We start from the raw sequence: 15534 nt of genomic DNA, 5'->3' as shown, positions 1-15534 counted from the left end.
ACTGATATACACCTGAACATCAGGAGGAGAGGACTCTTTAAAGGAGAGACACTACATACTGATATACACCTGAACATCAGCAGGAGAGGACTCTTTAAAGTAGAGACACTACATACTGATATACACCTGAACATCAGCAGGAGAGGACTCTTTAAAGTAGAGACACTACATACTGATATACACCTGAACATCAGCAGGAGAGGACTCTTTAAAGGAGAGACACTACATACTGATATACACCTGCACATCAGCAGGAGAGGACTCTTTAAAGTAGAGACACTACATACTGATATACACCTGAACATCAGCAGGAGAGGACTCTTTAAAGTAGAGACACTACATACTGATATACACCTGAACATCAGCAGGAGAGGACTCTTTAAAGTAGAGACACTAAATACTGATATTATATACACCTGAAAAGGAGCAGGAGAGGACTCTTTAAGTAAAAAGGGAGACTGAGCTTGAGATAGTGATGGAGTCATGAGAGAAGGTTGGGATGGTCGTTACTTTCAAAATGCACTTGTGGTCAGAAAGAGAGTCATGTGATACGTTTCTCATTATTGAACAATAACCCAGTAAATCCACAACATACATTATGATCATTTCACGCTCAATGGTTGCCCCTTTTTTTCTTTTGATGTTGTTGTTTTCCCAGTAGACTTGTGTAGTAAGTATAGATGTTATAGTGGTTGGATGGGGGAAGTGTGTACAGAAGCAACATGGGAAAGTGGCAATGTTAAGCATATTAAAAACAGACAGACGAGTGTGTGGTTTTGCACTAATGTCCCAATGAATCACGGACATTAAAAAACAAAAATGTAATACATTTCAAATAGAGGTAAGGCCACTACCCACAGAACGAGCAGTTTGACAACCCCAGCAACATTACCATATCTAAAACGGGAGAATAAAATGATGGCAAAGTGAAAAACAAAAAGCAGATTTTCTTGTCGGCCTGGATTATTAAACACTCAGGTGTGTTCGGACTCACTTCCAGAAAACCCTTCAAAGAGGTTTGTTATTGAATGTTTGGAGGAACACAACAGGGCGCGGTCATCCGTCAATCCACCTGCACGTGACATGCTGTTCATGGTAGGCATCATTGGTATTTAATCATCATCTCTCTCACACGGATGACTAACTGACAGACGTGCAGTGATTAAATGAATTCATCGACACCTGTTATGACCTGGCTCAAAAGGCCACAACAAAGAGGAGACACACCATATCAATGGTTTAACAAAATATGTTCATTTCAGCTACTTTTACTCAAGTACAAGATCTGAGTACTTCTACTTTTACTCAAGTACAATATCTGAGTACTTCTCCCACCTCTACTGGCTGCTATCTCTTATTTAGACTATTCAAATACTGTAACACAATCTTTAAAAACTGTGCAATATATACTTTTATTTTCACTGTCCGGCTGCTATCACACTATTTCTACATGCTACACTTATTTTAATAATATTGCTACTTCACCTTCTCCCATATTTTATGCATGCCTCTCTAACAAATACATGTCCCCTCTTTAGGACTAAGGAAGTATTCTGATGTGCACACTTCTGTAGAAACAAAGATCGTTCCTTTTGGGGAAATGTTTTTCAAGAGATCGCATGAGGCAACAAGCAAAGAGGAACTGGTTGTGATGTTTTTATATTTAGTCACACATTTTAACCCTTTGCTCGGAAGTCCTTCAGGTTGTGTGGGCGAGCAGCTACAAGGTTGGCTGTGCCGTGCAGCTGTGCCCGAACGGAGTCGAAGCTCAAGCTTTGCTTCTAGAGAGGGGGCTATCTTTGTGTGCAACTATGCTACTAGGTAAGTACAACAGAAAAACAGTTGAAGTCACTCCAACAGTGATATTTATAAAGAAAACATATTTAAAAAGGCCCTTTCCTGTAGTGTGTTCTATAGGTTTGTGCGCATGTAGATGGTCTGCTAAGGCTAAAATCCCACATTTCTGGAACATAGCAACATCACTATGTAACACTCGTGCTTCAACACATTGTGCGTGATAGGCTAAGGGGCGGGACTTCTCTAAGAGGTTGACCAATCACAACAGAGCCGACCCAGCTAACCAATCAGAGCAGACGGGGCTCTGGTTTCAGACAGAGGGTGAAAAGAGGTGCTGCAGCACAGGCAGTATGAGAAAAATAAAGAGCTTTTTGAACATTAAAGCATGGAGACCTGTCCCAGTAGAGACACTACATACTGATATACACCTGAACATCAGCAGGAGAGGACTCTTTAAAGTAGAGACACTACATACTGATATACACCTGAACATCAGCAGGAGAGGACTCTTTAAAGTAGAGACACTACATACTGATATACACCTGAACATCAGCAGGAGAGGACTCTTTAAAGTAGAGACACTACATACTGATATACACCTGAACATCAGCAGGATACGTCCTCTTGTTAATCATAGTCTACAAAGTGTCTTTTCAACTTGGGTATTTTCCTTCACACCTCTCAACATTGCTCTCAGGGTGTTTGAGGATGTGGTTAAGCATCCACTCTGGTGCAAAGGAAGGTGTCAACCACTTGCTGAAGCAGTGACTTGTTTTTTTTAGAAAATCAGCTTTAAAAGTGTCTATTTGTCGATCTTTTGTAAAGTTTTAAGGATGAACCAATGGGCTCGAGACTGAGAGCTCATTACAGAAATCAGAAAGTATTGAGAGATGGTCTAAATTATTTTGGTCTTTTCATGGGAACATTGTACATTTCTGGACGTATTATTAATATATATTGTAATTAGTTTATGTTAAGTGCAGTGGCGGCCGGCCCATAGGGGCGCTAGGGGCGCCGCCCCCCTCTTCCCACATGTTTGATTGTCATTAAAAATTAAAAATAAATAAAAAAATATATTTAAAAAAAAATATTTTTTTTATTTTTTATTTTTAATGAACAAGGTAAATATTATATAGTTGGTATCAATAACATGTATAATCTACAATAAAATCTCGTTTAAAATTGTTTTACAATGTCTAAAGTTACTGATAAGTCACATGTTTCCTGCCTGTCCGCAGCGTGTATCATTACCCTCTCTCGTCCGGGCGGTAAGAAAGGAGCCCTCAGCCAGAGCAGCAGCAGCCAACAAGCTGACTGTTGCTATCTGTAAACTATGCCGCCGAAACATAATTTCATCCAATCAGCGTCGTCAGATCTGATGCTCAAAGGGCGCCCTGTCAGCGCCCTGGCCTGTGTGTCTGTGAGTTGTTTGAACTCGTATCCAAGGTGACGCTACAGTAGTTGTCGAGGATGGCTGCGTCTGCAGGTGGAGACTAGTGGATCGCCGGAGCTGTAGATTAACATGTACATGCTTATTGTAGTTGTAAGGGCAATGCCTGTAGCACCATGGAGCATATGTGTGGGCTGGACCTGTATTTTACAGGAAAGGAGTGAGCAGAGGGTCGAGTTGTCGATTCTTGTTCAGTTTTCATCTTCCTCACCCTCTCAGACTTTGAGTTGCGCGCGCTGCTAAAGAGACGTGCTACCATGGAAACCAAACAATGGTGTAGCTGTATTAAAGTCCGAGTGGAAACAGTCGTGAGTAAATCAGATTTTGTCAGAAATCGGAAGAAATGCGGGAGAAATATGACCCCGGGAGGAAACCGGGAGAGGGCAATGGAGGCCCAAACCCAAACCACTCCCTCGACCCTACCCCTCCGTGACGGAGTGAACTCCGTCTGTAGCCACACTCGCAGCTCAACGGGCTCCCTCCTGTCAGATGGAGGGAGTAAATACAGCTGCAAGCTTTGGGACGGCCTCCCCTCTCTCCGGCAGAAACAGGAAATGCCGTAACTGTATGTAACAACGGTTTCAAATCAGCATCTCTTAGACAAAAAATGTAAATCAATAACTCAAATAAAACTCCAAACATCTTTAATTGTGTTACTTTTTTGTAAAGCTCTTTTAGTTTTAAACCTGATGTTTATAAGCTTCTTAGTTTTTGCAACAGTCTGTAAATATACACAATTTTATAATAAAATGCACACATTTACCTTTTTCTAGACTAACCACAGGTACGATCCTAAGTTAAAAAAATATGAGGTTATCATGAGGTTGTTAACATCGCAATTTATCAGTGGATGTTTGCTGGAACTGTTTGTAAACAGCGTGTTTCCTGACGGACACACACAGCGTGACTCCGGTCAGGTAGAGACCAGTCTCAAGTCAGCACCGATGCAGACTCGCTGTTTCAATATGGTCTAGCTGCGGCCGCGGCAAGTACACGACACCATAGGTATATATAAACACTAGATGACTCACCCGCGCTGCTGGCCAATGGAGACCGACGTTGCCACATGGCCGCCATCTTGCTACAGGCAGTGCTCTCATTCATAACATTATGGTTTACTATTTAAATAACCATAGCTTGCTCAATTTTCAACCAATTTTCAAACGGTTTGGTTTTTTATAAACATCAAAGATGTAGTTATGATACTGCATACTTATAATCATGGACTTTCATATGAAAATAACATTAAGCAGATAAAGCAATAGCTATACACACACACAAGGTATTTATATTAAATATTTGCCGGTGTATATATTTCCATTTATTTTATTATATTGTTAATATTTAAAATAAATTATAAAATTAAAATATATTTATATTTTATATATAAAAATCGGTCTCATGTTACCACTCTGTAAGCCAAGAGTTGTTAATTTAGCAATGCCTTAGCTTGAAGAACAGGGACACAACTAATGACAATAGCATATGGTGGTATATTATTTAGATATTCACACCTTTATCAGAAGAACCAAACCAACATAAAATGAGCCCACAGACAGGCCAGTTCTGTCTCATTTATCACAATTATTTTTGACATGAGATCTTCATATCGTCCTAGTTTTGTATTTAGTTTCTAGATTTGTAAACAAATCCAGAACCTTTGAAATACGTTACCACTTCACAGCACGGTGCGCTGAGTTCTTGTAGTCCTTTTGTGTCCTTCTGTAGTCCATTTACTGTTGTTTGTCTTGTCTTACCCCGGCTGATATCTCACTAAATCCAGTTTTAATTGTTCCCTATATTGCCCCACTGCCCTGTAAGGTGTCCTTGGGTGTTATGAAAGGCGGCCCCCCAAAATAAATGTATTATTATTAAGAAGAACAACTTGGTGTGGTTTCTATTCTCCTAAAAAATGTTTACGTTCTCCAACAGAAAACACAACTCAGCGTACTTTTAAGAAATTGATCTTAATAGGCTTGTCCCCTTATAAGGCAGAAATATGTTTTGAGGCTCTGGACACAAATGGCTATTTTGATTGTAAAGGTTGCCAACCCCTGGGTGTAGTTTCAATGTTTGCACATGTTTATTCAAGTGTATGAGTGACATAGAGCAAGTGAGATGGCCAGTGGTTCTCAAACTTTTTACACAGAGTACCACCTCAAATGATATTGGGCTCTCCTAGTAACACCATCATAGACCTTCCTGGGTACCACCGAGATAAAGGATTTAATATGACAAGCCATATGATGCTCTCATTTGTTAGTGACATTCCACATGCAAATAAGATAAGATAAGATAAGATGGTACTTTATTGATCCCAATTTGGGAAAACATTTTTAGTTACAGCAGCATAAGGGACAAGGCATTTTACAATAAATTAGAAAAATAAAGAAAATAAAGAAAGAGGAAAATAATATACATGTTGAGTTTGGCAGGATATTATATATATCTAATAGACATATACATAAATATAAGACATATGGAATATTAATGTTAAAGGTGGGGTAGGTAGTTTTGGAGAAACCAGCTTGAGTGCGCTAGAATTTGAAAATACACAGCCGGAAAAAATCTGCCACTTCCTTACAGAGCCCCTCCTCCAACACACACGAACGCGCACATGACCAATGAGGGCACGAGATAAGTTTGTGCGCAGATGGAAGGCTGACAGGCAGGTAGGCCATCCAGTTATTTTAGCCGGGCCGGCTCAGATGATTGGTCGTGCTTTTTACAGTACTACGGCTTCCACAGATGATATTTTTTTATGGATTTTTTGTCAAAGCACTTAAGATATTCATTGCTATCGGGATGTTAAGAGCATTCCATGGAATATAACAAAAAGTGTATCTCAAGCCGGTTTCTCAAACTTACCAACCCCACCTTTAAATATTGAACAGATTATATATATGTGTAAAATGTACAACGTGGTTATATTCAAGATAAACTATGGAGCAGAGAGTTCTCTTCCAGCCAGAGGTGATTTGTTGTACAGAGTTATTGCAGTGGGCAGGAATGTTTTCCAGTATCTGTCCTTGTGGCAGGGGAGCTGCAGCAGTCTGTTGGAGAAGGAGCTCCGTTGACTGTCCAGCTGCAGGTGGAGAGGATGGGTGGGGTTATCCATGATGGACAACAGCCTGTTCAGTGTCCTCCTCTCCACCACAGCTTCAAAGGGGTCCAGCTTGATGCCGATGACTGACCCAGCTTTCCTGATCAGTTTATTGATCCTGCTGGTGTCACCGGCTCTGATGCTGCCCCCCCAGCAGACCGCAGCAAAGAAGAGTGCACTAGCCACCACAGACTCCAGCATCTTACTGCATACGTGGAAGGATCTCAGCTTCCTCAGAAAATAGAGTCTGCTCATCCCCTTCTTGTGCACAGCGTCAGTGTTGATCCTCCAGTTCAGCCCATTGTCTAAGTGCACTCCCAGGTATTTGTAGACCTCCACAACAGCCACACCCACTCTCCCAGAATGCACAGGGGCAGAGGAGGAGACGTCCTCACCCTCCTGAAATCAATGACCATCTCTCTGGTCTTGGCCACATTCAGAATACTCACAACATTAGGCTGAGGTTCATCTTCCGCTCTTCTAGAAGTGGTTGTGCTCCTTGTTGCTTCCGGCTAAAATAAACATAATTAAAGACATTTTGAGTGTTTAAAATGTGCTGTAATACACAACACATTATTTATTCCTAAACGTGCAGAAAGAAAAACTAAAGTGTGACATTTAATCACATATTTATATATCAATCTTATACACCTTGAATTCTTGTTGGCCAATGATACACATACCCTTTGAAGATGAGCTGGGAAGTTGAATACTGTTGGCACAACACCATCTTTAAGCCGGACAGTCTGCCCCGTCCTGTCAAAGTCCTCACAACTGAAGTGTCCTGCCACAGGCAACTTCCCACTGCCTCCTCCTCTCTCCGGTTTTGGGAAACCTTAAAAACATGAGAAAGGTAGCCAGATATATAAATGATTGTCAACATTTTCCTCCCTTCTTTCCTTTAACATTAAGGGTAAGGACAAAAATACACACCGAAATTATCATATTTTTGGGGTAATTGTATGTATGTATGTATGTATGTATGTATGTATGTATGTATGTATGTATACTTTAAGAATAAGACAACCACACTAAGAGTTATAAAAAAGGTGTCCAAAAGAAACATTAAATAATTGTGTAAAGAAATGGTAGCAACATATTCTAAAGAGGCTGGGTCAACAACAATCTTGCAATACTATTATCTCACATAGCCCCACTGATCCTGTGTAGCAGAACTTGTAATGTACATACATCCACTAAGTAATTAACGATTATCCGAATTATAGTCATAATATTGTCATATCTTACACGTGAAAGGTGATTCCACGGGTTCTTGTTTCCAGACTGCGGCGATTAGAGCATCCGTAGGCTGCACAAAAGTCCGGCATAGTCAGGTACTTCTGTAAACACAAAGCCAGCAATTTCCTGTATCATAATGTATCTAAATGTAAGATGTTTTTAACAAGCCAAACCACTTGGAAGAAATCATGTGTAACTTAAGTTATGTTGAAAAGAAAGAGCAGTTCTGCCTCTCCCACTGGTGTAAAGTTGCAACACAGTCTCACGGCATTTCGTGTTATAGTCACAAAATTAATCTATTGATTCGTGTTCACCAACACGATTTCGCCATTTTTTTCGTGTCACACAGAACGATTTTAAAAGCAATGTAAATAATAACAAATTAGAAGGAAAAAGACATTTAAAAAAATACAGATTTAAGTATTCTGACACAGAACGATTTTAGAAGCAATGTATTTATATTGGTAGTATGTTTCGTGCCTGCACCAAATAATAACAAATTAGAAGGAAAAAAAGATGACATAAAATACAGATTTCAGTATTCTGAGGCTCTGAGCCATTTCTTTTCCTCACGGACGGCAAAAAAACTCAGACATTATACAATTTAAAATAAAAGGGATAGGGTTAGGCTTAGGGTAAGATATTGAGTAAGAACATGTTTTTATGAACCACACAGCTTCTGGTCTTCCAAGACCCGACCGGACAAAAAGACGTGTTGCAGGCACGAAACATACTACCAATAGAAATACATTGCTTTTAAAATCGTTCTGTGTGACACGAAAAAAAGGTGAAAATCGTGTTGGTGAACACGAATCAATAGATTAAATTAATTTCGTGACTAATAACACGAAATGCCGTGAGACTGGGTTGAAAGTTGCTGGGTCAACTTTGTAATACTAGGTCTCACTCACAGCCTCTTGTTATTAGCCAGCTAATAAATACAACCACACATACACAAAGAAAAGCTGCAATTTCAACATGTCCAAGCATCCTGTATCATAGCCATGCTAATAATGTTTATAATAAACCAAACCGTTTGTAAATCAGTCAAGATTTCAGCGAGTTAAGAGTATTTTTGTGCAGATCACTCACCTTACAACAGCTACCATAGCGCGTACCAGAGTAGCTGTTGACTGTAGCAAGATGGCGGCCAGTGAGCTACGCTGGAAAATCTCCCATGAGCCATCTAGTGTTTATATATATCTATGCATACCGCCACCTACTGTACTCGCCATGAAGTTGTTTGCGGCCTGCCAGTAAACCCAAAGCAGAAGAAGAAGAAGTGACGTTCAGCGGCTCATTTGCCTAATCCACCCCCAGGAACTCATTTTGATGTGAACGCAATCTGCTTTAGTTCATCAGAACTAAAAGAGCTCTCATGAACTAAAGTTCTCATGAACTACTGTGGGGAAAGTACTTGGTGTGATGTGATGTGTATATGTATATATGTATATACCAGTGGCGGCCGGTCCATAGGGGCGCTAGGGGCGCCGCCCCACCTCTTCCCATATTAAAAAATAAAAATAAAAATAAAAATAAAAAATATATTTTAAAAAATATATATATTTTTATTTTTATTTTTAATGAACAAGGTAAATATTATATAATTGGTATCAGTAAAATGTATAATCTACAATAAAATCTCGTTTAAAATTGTGTTACGATGTCTAAAGTTACTGATAAGTCACATGTTTCCTGCCTGGCCTTGCCCGTGTACCTTCTCTCGTCTGGGGCGCTAAGAGAGGAGCCCTCAACCAGTGCAGCAGCAGCCACTAGCAGCTGACTGTTGCTATCTGTAACGTGTAAACTATGCCGCGAAAACATAATTTCAGCCAATCAGCATCGTCAAATATGACGGTCACCGGGCGCCAATGTCAGCGCCCCGTGCAGTCTGTGAGTAGTTTGGACAGTGACTCGTATCCGGTTGACGCAGTAGTTGATGAGGATGGCTTCGTGTGCAGGTGGAGTCTCCGGACCTCGGTCCCCGCCTAATTCTGTTCAAGAGCTAATCTCCAATCCTTTCGAAAGGAGAAGTTTGGCAGATAAATTGTTGCTTAAAGACCTTGGACCGGACCAACCCGATTTGAATATATCGCAGCAATCTCGTGAAAAAGACAAAACTTATACACGAGGCTTCGCAAGTAGCTGGTACACAAAAAAGGCTTGGCTAGCTGGATGCAAACAGGTAAATGCTGTTTTTTGTTTCCCATGCTTGCTCTTCAAACAGCCGGGGACAGATACGATGTGCCCGTGGACTGTGATGGGAGTACATGATATGAAGCATTTGTCCGAAAGAATTAAAAAGCACGAGTGCACGAAGGCACACATGACAAACACCTTTAAGCTAGCCATGCTAGGCAAAGCTAACATAGCCGCACAGCTAGATCAAGGGTACAAGATGTCGGTGAAAAAGCACAATGAAGAAGTGGGCACGAATAGGCACGTCTTGTCTAAAATAATTGATTGTGTGAAATTTTGTGGGGGCTTTGACCTCGCTTTGCGTGGCCACGACGAGACTGACACATCCGACAACCCCGGCGTTTTTCTGGGTTTAGTTAATCTACTGGCCTCGTTAGATAGCGTGTTGGAGGATCACCTTAAAACGGCTACGGTTTTCAAAGGCACCTCAAAGACGGTGCAAAATGAACTTTTGGACTGCATGTTATCAGTTTGTAAAGACTACATTCTGGAGGAAGTAAAAAATGCCAGTTATTTAGCTATTCAGGCGGATGAGACAACTGACATTTCCACCCACTGCCAGTTAGTGCTTGTGCTACGCTACATCGACCCGCATAACAACGTCCAGGAGCGTTTTTTTGAGTTCATTCCTCTTCAGAATGCGAATGCTGACACAGTTGCCACCGCGCTGATGGAGAGGCTGGGCACTATCCTCCCCGATGGACAACAGGGCAAACTAATCGCCCAAGCCTATGACGGTGCAGCGGTGATGAGGGGAGCTAAAGGTGGAGTTCAGCGGAAAGTGAAGGATGTGTACAGTAGTGCGCACTACATCCACTGCTATGCGCATCAGCTGAACCTAATTATGCAGCAGGCAACATCCCACATCCCCAAGATAAGAACATTTTTTTCAGACCTTGGTGGATTTGCTGCATTTTTCTCCAGGTCATTCAAGCGAACTGCGATCCTGGATCAAGTGGTGGCACACAGACTTCCTGGCACTTCCACAACAAGATGGAACTTTCACAGTCGTGCTGTTAACACTGTATATGAGCACAAGGAGAACATCCTGAGGTGTTTCCAGACAATCAGAGACTCAGGTGACTTTGATCCCATAACAGTGAGAGAAGCCGGGGGCTTTGTGCGAATGATGAAAGATGAAGTTTTTTGCTTTTTCCTGACATTGTTCCACAAGATCATGCCACATGTAGACATGCTGTTTAGCCAACTGCAGAAGAGGAACATCGACTCTGTCTACATCACAGGACTCATCAAGAGGTTCACCAGCAGCATACTGTCACGATCTGTCTGTGTTGTGTTTTGTCTTGTCTTTTTCTGTCTCTGGTTTCCTGTTTTGTTTTGAAATGTTTTCCTCCTTGTGTCTTCTCTGTTCCTTCTTCCTGTGTTTGCCTTCCTGTCTTAGTTTCCCTGGTGTGTCTGATTGTTTGATTGTGTTCACCTGTTGCCCTTGTGTTTCTGCCTCCCTTACCCCAGCTGTGTCTCGTCTTGTGATTACCCCTCTCTGTATTTAGTCTTGTCTTCCCCTGTGTGCCTTGTCGGTTCATTGTTTGTTTCTCCTGTCTCCCACCATGTTGGTCACGGTCAGTTTCTGTAGAACCTATGTGTTTCATGCCATGCTATTGTTCAGCTTTGAGAATAAAGCTCGTTTTTGTTTCTAGACCTTGTTACTTTGTTTTGCAGTCTGCATTTGGGTCCTACCCTTTCCACGCATTCCTTACACATACAAACAATCAGGTAAATCATTATTTACAATGGCTGAGATGTGCTTATTATAGGAAATCTGTGAAACCTAAATGTGATTTAGCTGAACACAATAGACCAACTCACACATACTTGTTTAAATATCTTAAACGGGCTTACTGGAAATGTATATATTATATAACGTTTATAAGGTGTATCTCTGACTACTATTTCAAATAGTCAAGTTAATTTGTCAATTCTTGCCACAATGAGTAATTGTACATGGTTACTTGTGGTTTGGATCAGGGACTCCATTCCTTCTGGTGAAAGCAGTGGATCTCAGCAGCTGCCCACAAAGAAACGGAGGGGACTTGGACATGAAGAGCAACAGCTGTTGGCTAGAGAGGTAAGCAGTAATAGGAACGTGTTCTATGACTAAAAGCTCCTTTCATAATATAGGTCATTTCATATCACAATAATGATACATTTCACAAGAAAGCCCATTTTCTGTAAATTAAATAAATAGGTAGGCTAGTTAAAATATCCACATGGAAAGGCCTATTGCTTATTACATTCTGAATTGTATACACTTAACAAGGCCTAAACTGCAAAAAGTGTCCCACAGTCTCTACATTTCAAAGGTGATCAAGACAGATCAGAAAAGGTTTAGGCTTCCAGAAGCAACCACAGTGGACAGAAAGGGCCCAACAATAAATGAATGAAGTGTAAACATAGTCATTAAATGTATATATTGTAGTGACTTAATTTTAAACAGTAATATTGTTCTGTTGATGCTCAGATAGATGTCCTGTTATTCTGATAGGTTCCATTCACAAGAAAGCTCTTTGTTTGTTACACATCTTATAGGGGACACTAATGACATTATGACTGATAGATGTGAAAAGGTGATTCTGTTATTTATTATGTCTTGATTTTTTCATTGTGCATTATTTCATAGGTATGTGATACCATACTGAGTCACGCAAAGGAGAGATTTTCCTTCACCAAACACCTAATCAGCTCCACCCTCCTGCAAGGAGACCTGTTCCAGCAGCACAGCCGAACATTCCCTGAAGCAGCGCTGGAAACAACTGTGGAGGCCTACCCTCTACTGGACAAGGCAAAGCTCAAGACGGAACTGTCCCTCGTCTATGACAATGACCAGTTCAGGGCTTGCAGTGGTGCTGTTACTCTGCTCCAGTTCTTCCTTGACAATAATCTGCAGGAGACATTCACAGAGATTGTCAGTCTTCTGAAGGTTCTTGTAACCACACCCATGGCTACGGCTGAGGCAGAGAGGTGCTTTTCCACTCTGAAAAGGATAAAGACTTTCTTGAGGAACAGCATGACACAGGATCGCCTGAATGCTCTGGCTATGCTGTCAATTGAGAAAAAACTCATTAGGAGCATTCCTGACTTCAACACCAGAGTCATTGAGAGGTTTGCCACTCAGAAGGAGAGAAGGGCAAAATTCCTCTACAAATAGACACACACACACACACACACACACACACACACACACACACACACACACACAAGCTCTCGCAGCAAACACAGATGGCCGACCCTTAAAAAAATGCGTTTCATTAGAGAGACAATTAAACGGCCGCAGAATGTTGTGAAGTTACTTTTGGATACCTAAGATGTTTTGTTCAACCACAAAGTCCAGGAACATGAGTACTGTTTGGAAACCTGTTGCGTTCGACTCATTTTCCCCAGAGGAACAGTTGTTTCTTGTTTCCTTTTGTCTTTTTTCTGCCTGTTGCACATTTTGTTATTCAAAGCAGTAAAAAAGGTGCTATTGGCCAATAAGCTGGATATCACTTTATATGTAGAGAGGAGGTTTTCCATGGTTGTTAGAAGTTTATTAATAAGTGGGCATTTATCACAGAAGTGATTGTTCTGTCTCCACGTTTGTTGCATTGTCTGTGATGTATTTTCCAACGGTTATAGCTCCTGTCCTGTCCCAGCAACACTACACGGTTTGCAGCTCCACCACATTTTTGGTTTATCTTCGGTGTCGCTTAAAATCTGCTTCTCATCGGACTAAAACCTCCACGTAATCTGAAGACAGATACTTGAAGTTATTTAAACCTTTTGCAAACTTTATGTTCTTTCTTGCTCTAGCCTTGCCAGTTACATTGTACATAACACATATATTATCATTATGCTAACTGGTTGTTTGTGTTAGACGATGTAGCTTTTTCATTTCTGAGTTATTGCTATATGTAAATAAGCCTGTTTCTAAATAATCCTCAGAGAAACAAAGAAAAAACACAATTTATGACATTTTGTGCTGTGGTTATTTTTTTTAAATTGCATTTATTCACAGTTCAGTTTGAAATGCTGTAGTGACTTGTATTGAACCACTTAAATATTTATAATTAATGCTACTGAAAAGATGCTATTAATTTTATATCCCACATGCAGTTCACTGTAAAGCCACTTGGTGGAGGTGTTGGTTCATAAAACATGAACAGTTTTAAGAAAGAAAAAAACAGACCAGTTCTGAGAACACAAATTCCTGGTAAAGTAGTAGATGTTCAGGTTGATAAATAATATTTTCCACACTGAAGATTATGGAGGTATTGATCAGTCTTCTCATATTTTTAAGCCTCGATTTCTCCTTTCCCCCCCCCCTCTAACATCACCAGAAGTCATTTAAGGGGTCATTTCTCGAAAATTTTTTATATATAAAAATATATATATATATATACACAGTGCAATAAGCTTCTTAGTGCAATAAGAAGCTATAGGGACGTTAATCTACGTCGGTATTATTAACTTTATTTAATACAACATTTACGGTACAAGATTTAATCATACAGCCCATGTAGTATAATATTTTACAAATGATGAATTACAGCAAACATGTGCAATATATCCATTATTACAGCTCCGTGGGCTGGCAGTAAGGCGATATGGGTCCGTTCTTATTGTGCATCCATGGGTAAAGATAAACGCATGTAGTGCTGAACACGTAACATGAACGTGCCGGGCGGCGCGGTCCCGTGGGTTAGATGCGCGTTCATAATGCAGAGGGAAATAACTCACAGAATAACGTTATTAGCACATTTTTACAACTTGAGGAACAAATGTTTTTAATAAGGGCTATACAAGTGTTCATACTGGGTAGTTTATTTAGTTTAAAAAAAAGTATCCAACGATTTACAGACCACTCTTTCCCCATGTAAGTCAATGGGAAAAAGTGTTTCCGGGCCTGGCAACCAAACGGAAGTGTAGTACCGCCGTTTGGCCACCACGAATATTTTCATCTGAGTCCGGCGCACTTCCTGGGGGCTTGGACAAACCCTGTGATTAGTCTTCAAGCTCTGTGATTGGATGTTGGAGTGGCAGTGCGCGAAGTTTACACCGAGCGTCAAACAGCACTTTGAAATGTAATGAAACCCATCGACGGCATACTATTCAAAACAGGAATCGAACGTGTCCCACCCCCCCCCCCCCCTTAGGTCACAGGCTCCTCCAACAGTGCAACACAATAAAACAGATACACAGAAAAAATAGTGCAAGTAAATACAAAAAGAAAAATAGTAAAATAGTGAAATAGGGCAATAAGAGTCTATATACAAGTGATTGGAATATGATATATTAGACAAATAATTTCTAAGTAGCAGCCAGATGAATGTTATGGATGTTGTTTCAAAGTTCAGGTGTTTAATAGTCTTATGGCCTGTGGGATGAAGCTGTCCCTGAGTCTGGTGGTTTTAGTCCTGATGCTGCGGTACCGCCAAGCGGCAAACTCTGGGGAAGAGCCGGGACGCCAATACGGAAGTGCCACAAACTGCAGTTCATATATTGGCCGATAGGCGATGACTGCAGAAAGGAGCAATTTCCATAGACCCCCATGTTAAAATGCCCATTTTCACAGCAGAAAAAAAACGTTTCTAGCCCTGGCTGCAATACATTTTATTATGTATATAGTTAGATTCCACCTTCATGATTATGAATCTGTGAGTGAATTGTTTTCTAGCATGACCCTTTTATTTATATTAGGTCTTAAAGTTTTTGCATAAATTAGGGTGTGGTCACATTGAGTGACAGCTCT

At 40.6% G+C, this 15534-nt stretch overlaps 2 protein-coding genes and 1 long non-coding RNA gene across 5 annotated transcripts in view; 2 read left to right on the top strand and 1 right to left on the bottom strand.

Moving 5' to 3' along the window:
* Positions 1 to 378: 378 nt before the first annotated feature.
* Positions 379 to 15534, top strand: part of LOC117483291 (glioma pathogenesis-related protein 1-like) — a 73513-nt gene continuing 58357 nt past the window's right edge. For both annotated transcript variants that reach the window (XM_034131561.1, XM_034131563.1), the window contains exon 1: positions 379 to 1095. In XM_034131561.1, the coding sequence (XP_033987452.1) occupies positions 1084 to 1095 (12 nt within the window). In that variant the 5' untranslated portion in view covers positions 379 to 1083. The remainder of the gene's footprint in view (positions 1096 to 15534) is intronic.
* LOC117483292 lies at positions 6732 to 8789 on the bottom strand. Of its 2 annotated transcripts, XR_004555969.1 has the most exons (4): positions 8682 to 8789; positions 7599 to 7690; positions 7034 to 7185; positions 6732 to 6862 (listed from the first exon to the last, which is right to left on the bottom strand). It is a non-coding gene; the product is annotated as an uncharacterized LOC117483292 (long non-coding RNA). The 2 variants fall into 2 exon arrangements; XR_004555968.1 differs by lacking the exon at positions 8682 to 8789 and having other exon boundaries at positions 7599 to 7835.
* LOC117483286 (zinc finger MYM-type protein 1-like) lies at positions 9806 to 13288 on the top strand. Its single transcript, XM_034131556.1, has 5 exons — positions 9806 to 11058; positions 11509 to 11522; positions 11775 to 11874; positions 12427 to 12954; positions 12991 to 13288. Exons 1-4 carry the CDS (start codon positions 9832 to 9834, stop codon positions 12952 to 12954), a joined length of 1869 nt encoding a protein of 622 aa, XP_033987447.1. The 5' UTR covers positions 9806 to 9831; the 3' UTR covers positions 12991 to 13288.

Source organism: Trematomus bernacchii, unplaced genomic scaffold (assembly GCF_902827165.1).
Source record: "Trematomus bernacchii unplaced genomic scaffold, fTreBer1.1, whole genome shotgun sequence".
NCBI classification, from domain to species: domain Eukaryota; kingdom Metazoa; phylum Chordata; class Actinopteri; order Perciformes; family Nototheniidae; genus Trematomus; species Trematomus bernacchii.
This window is presented reverse-complemented; position numbering and strand designations above follow the sequence as displayed.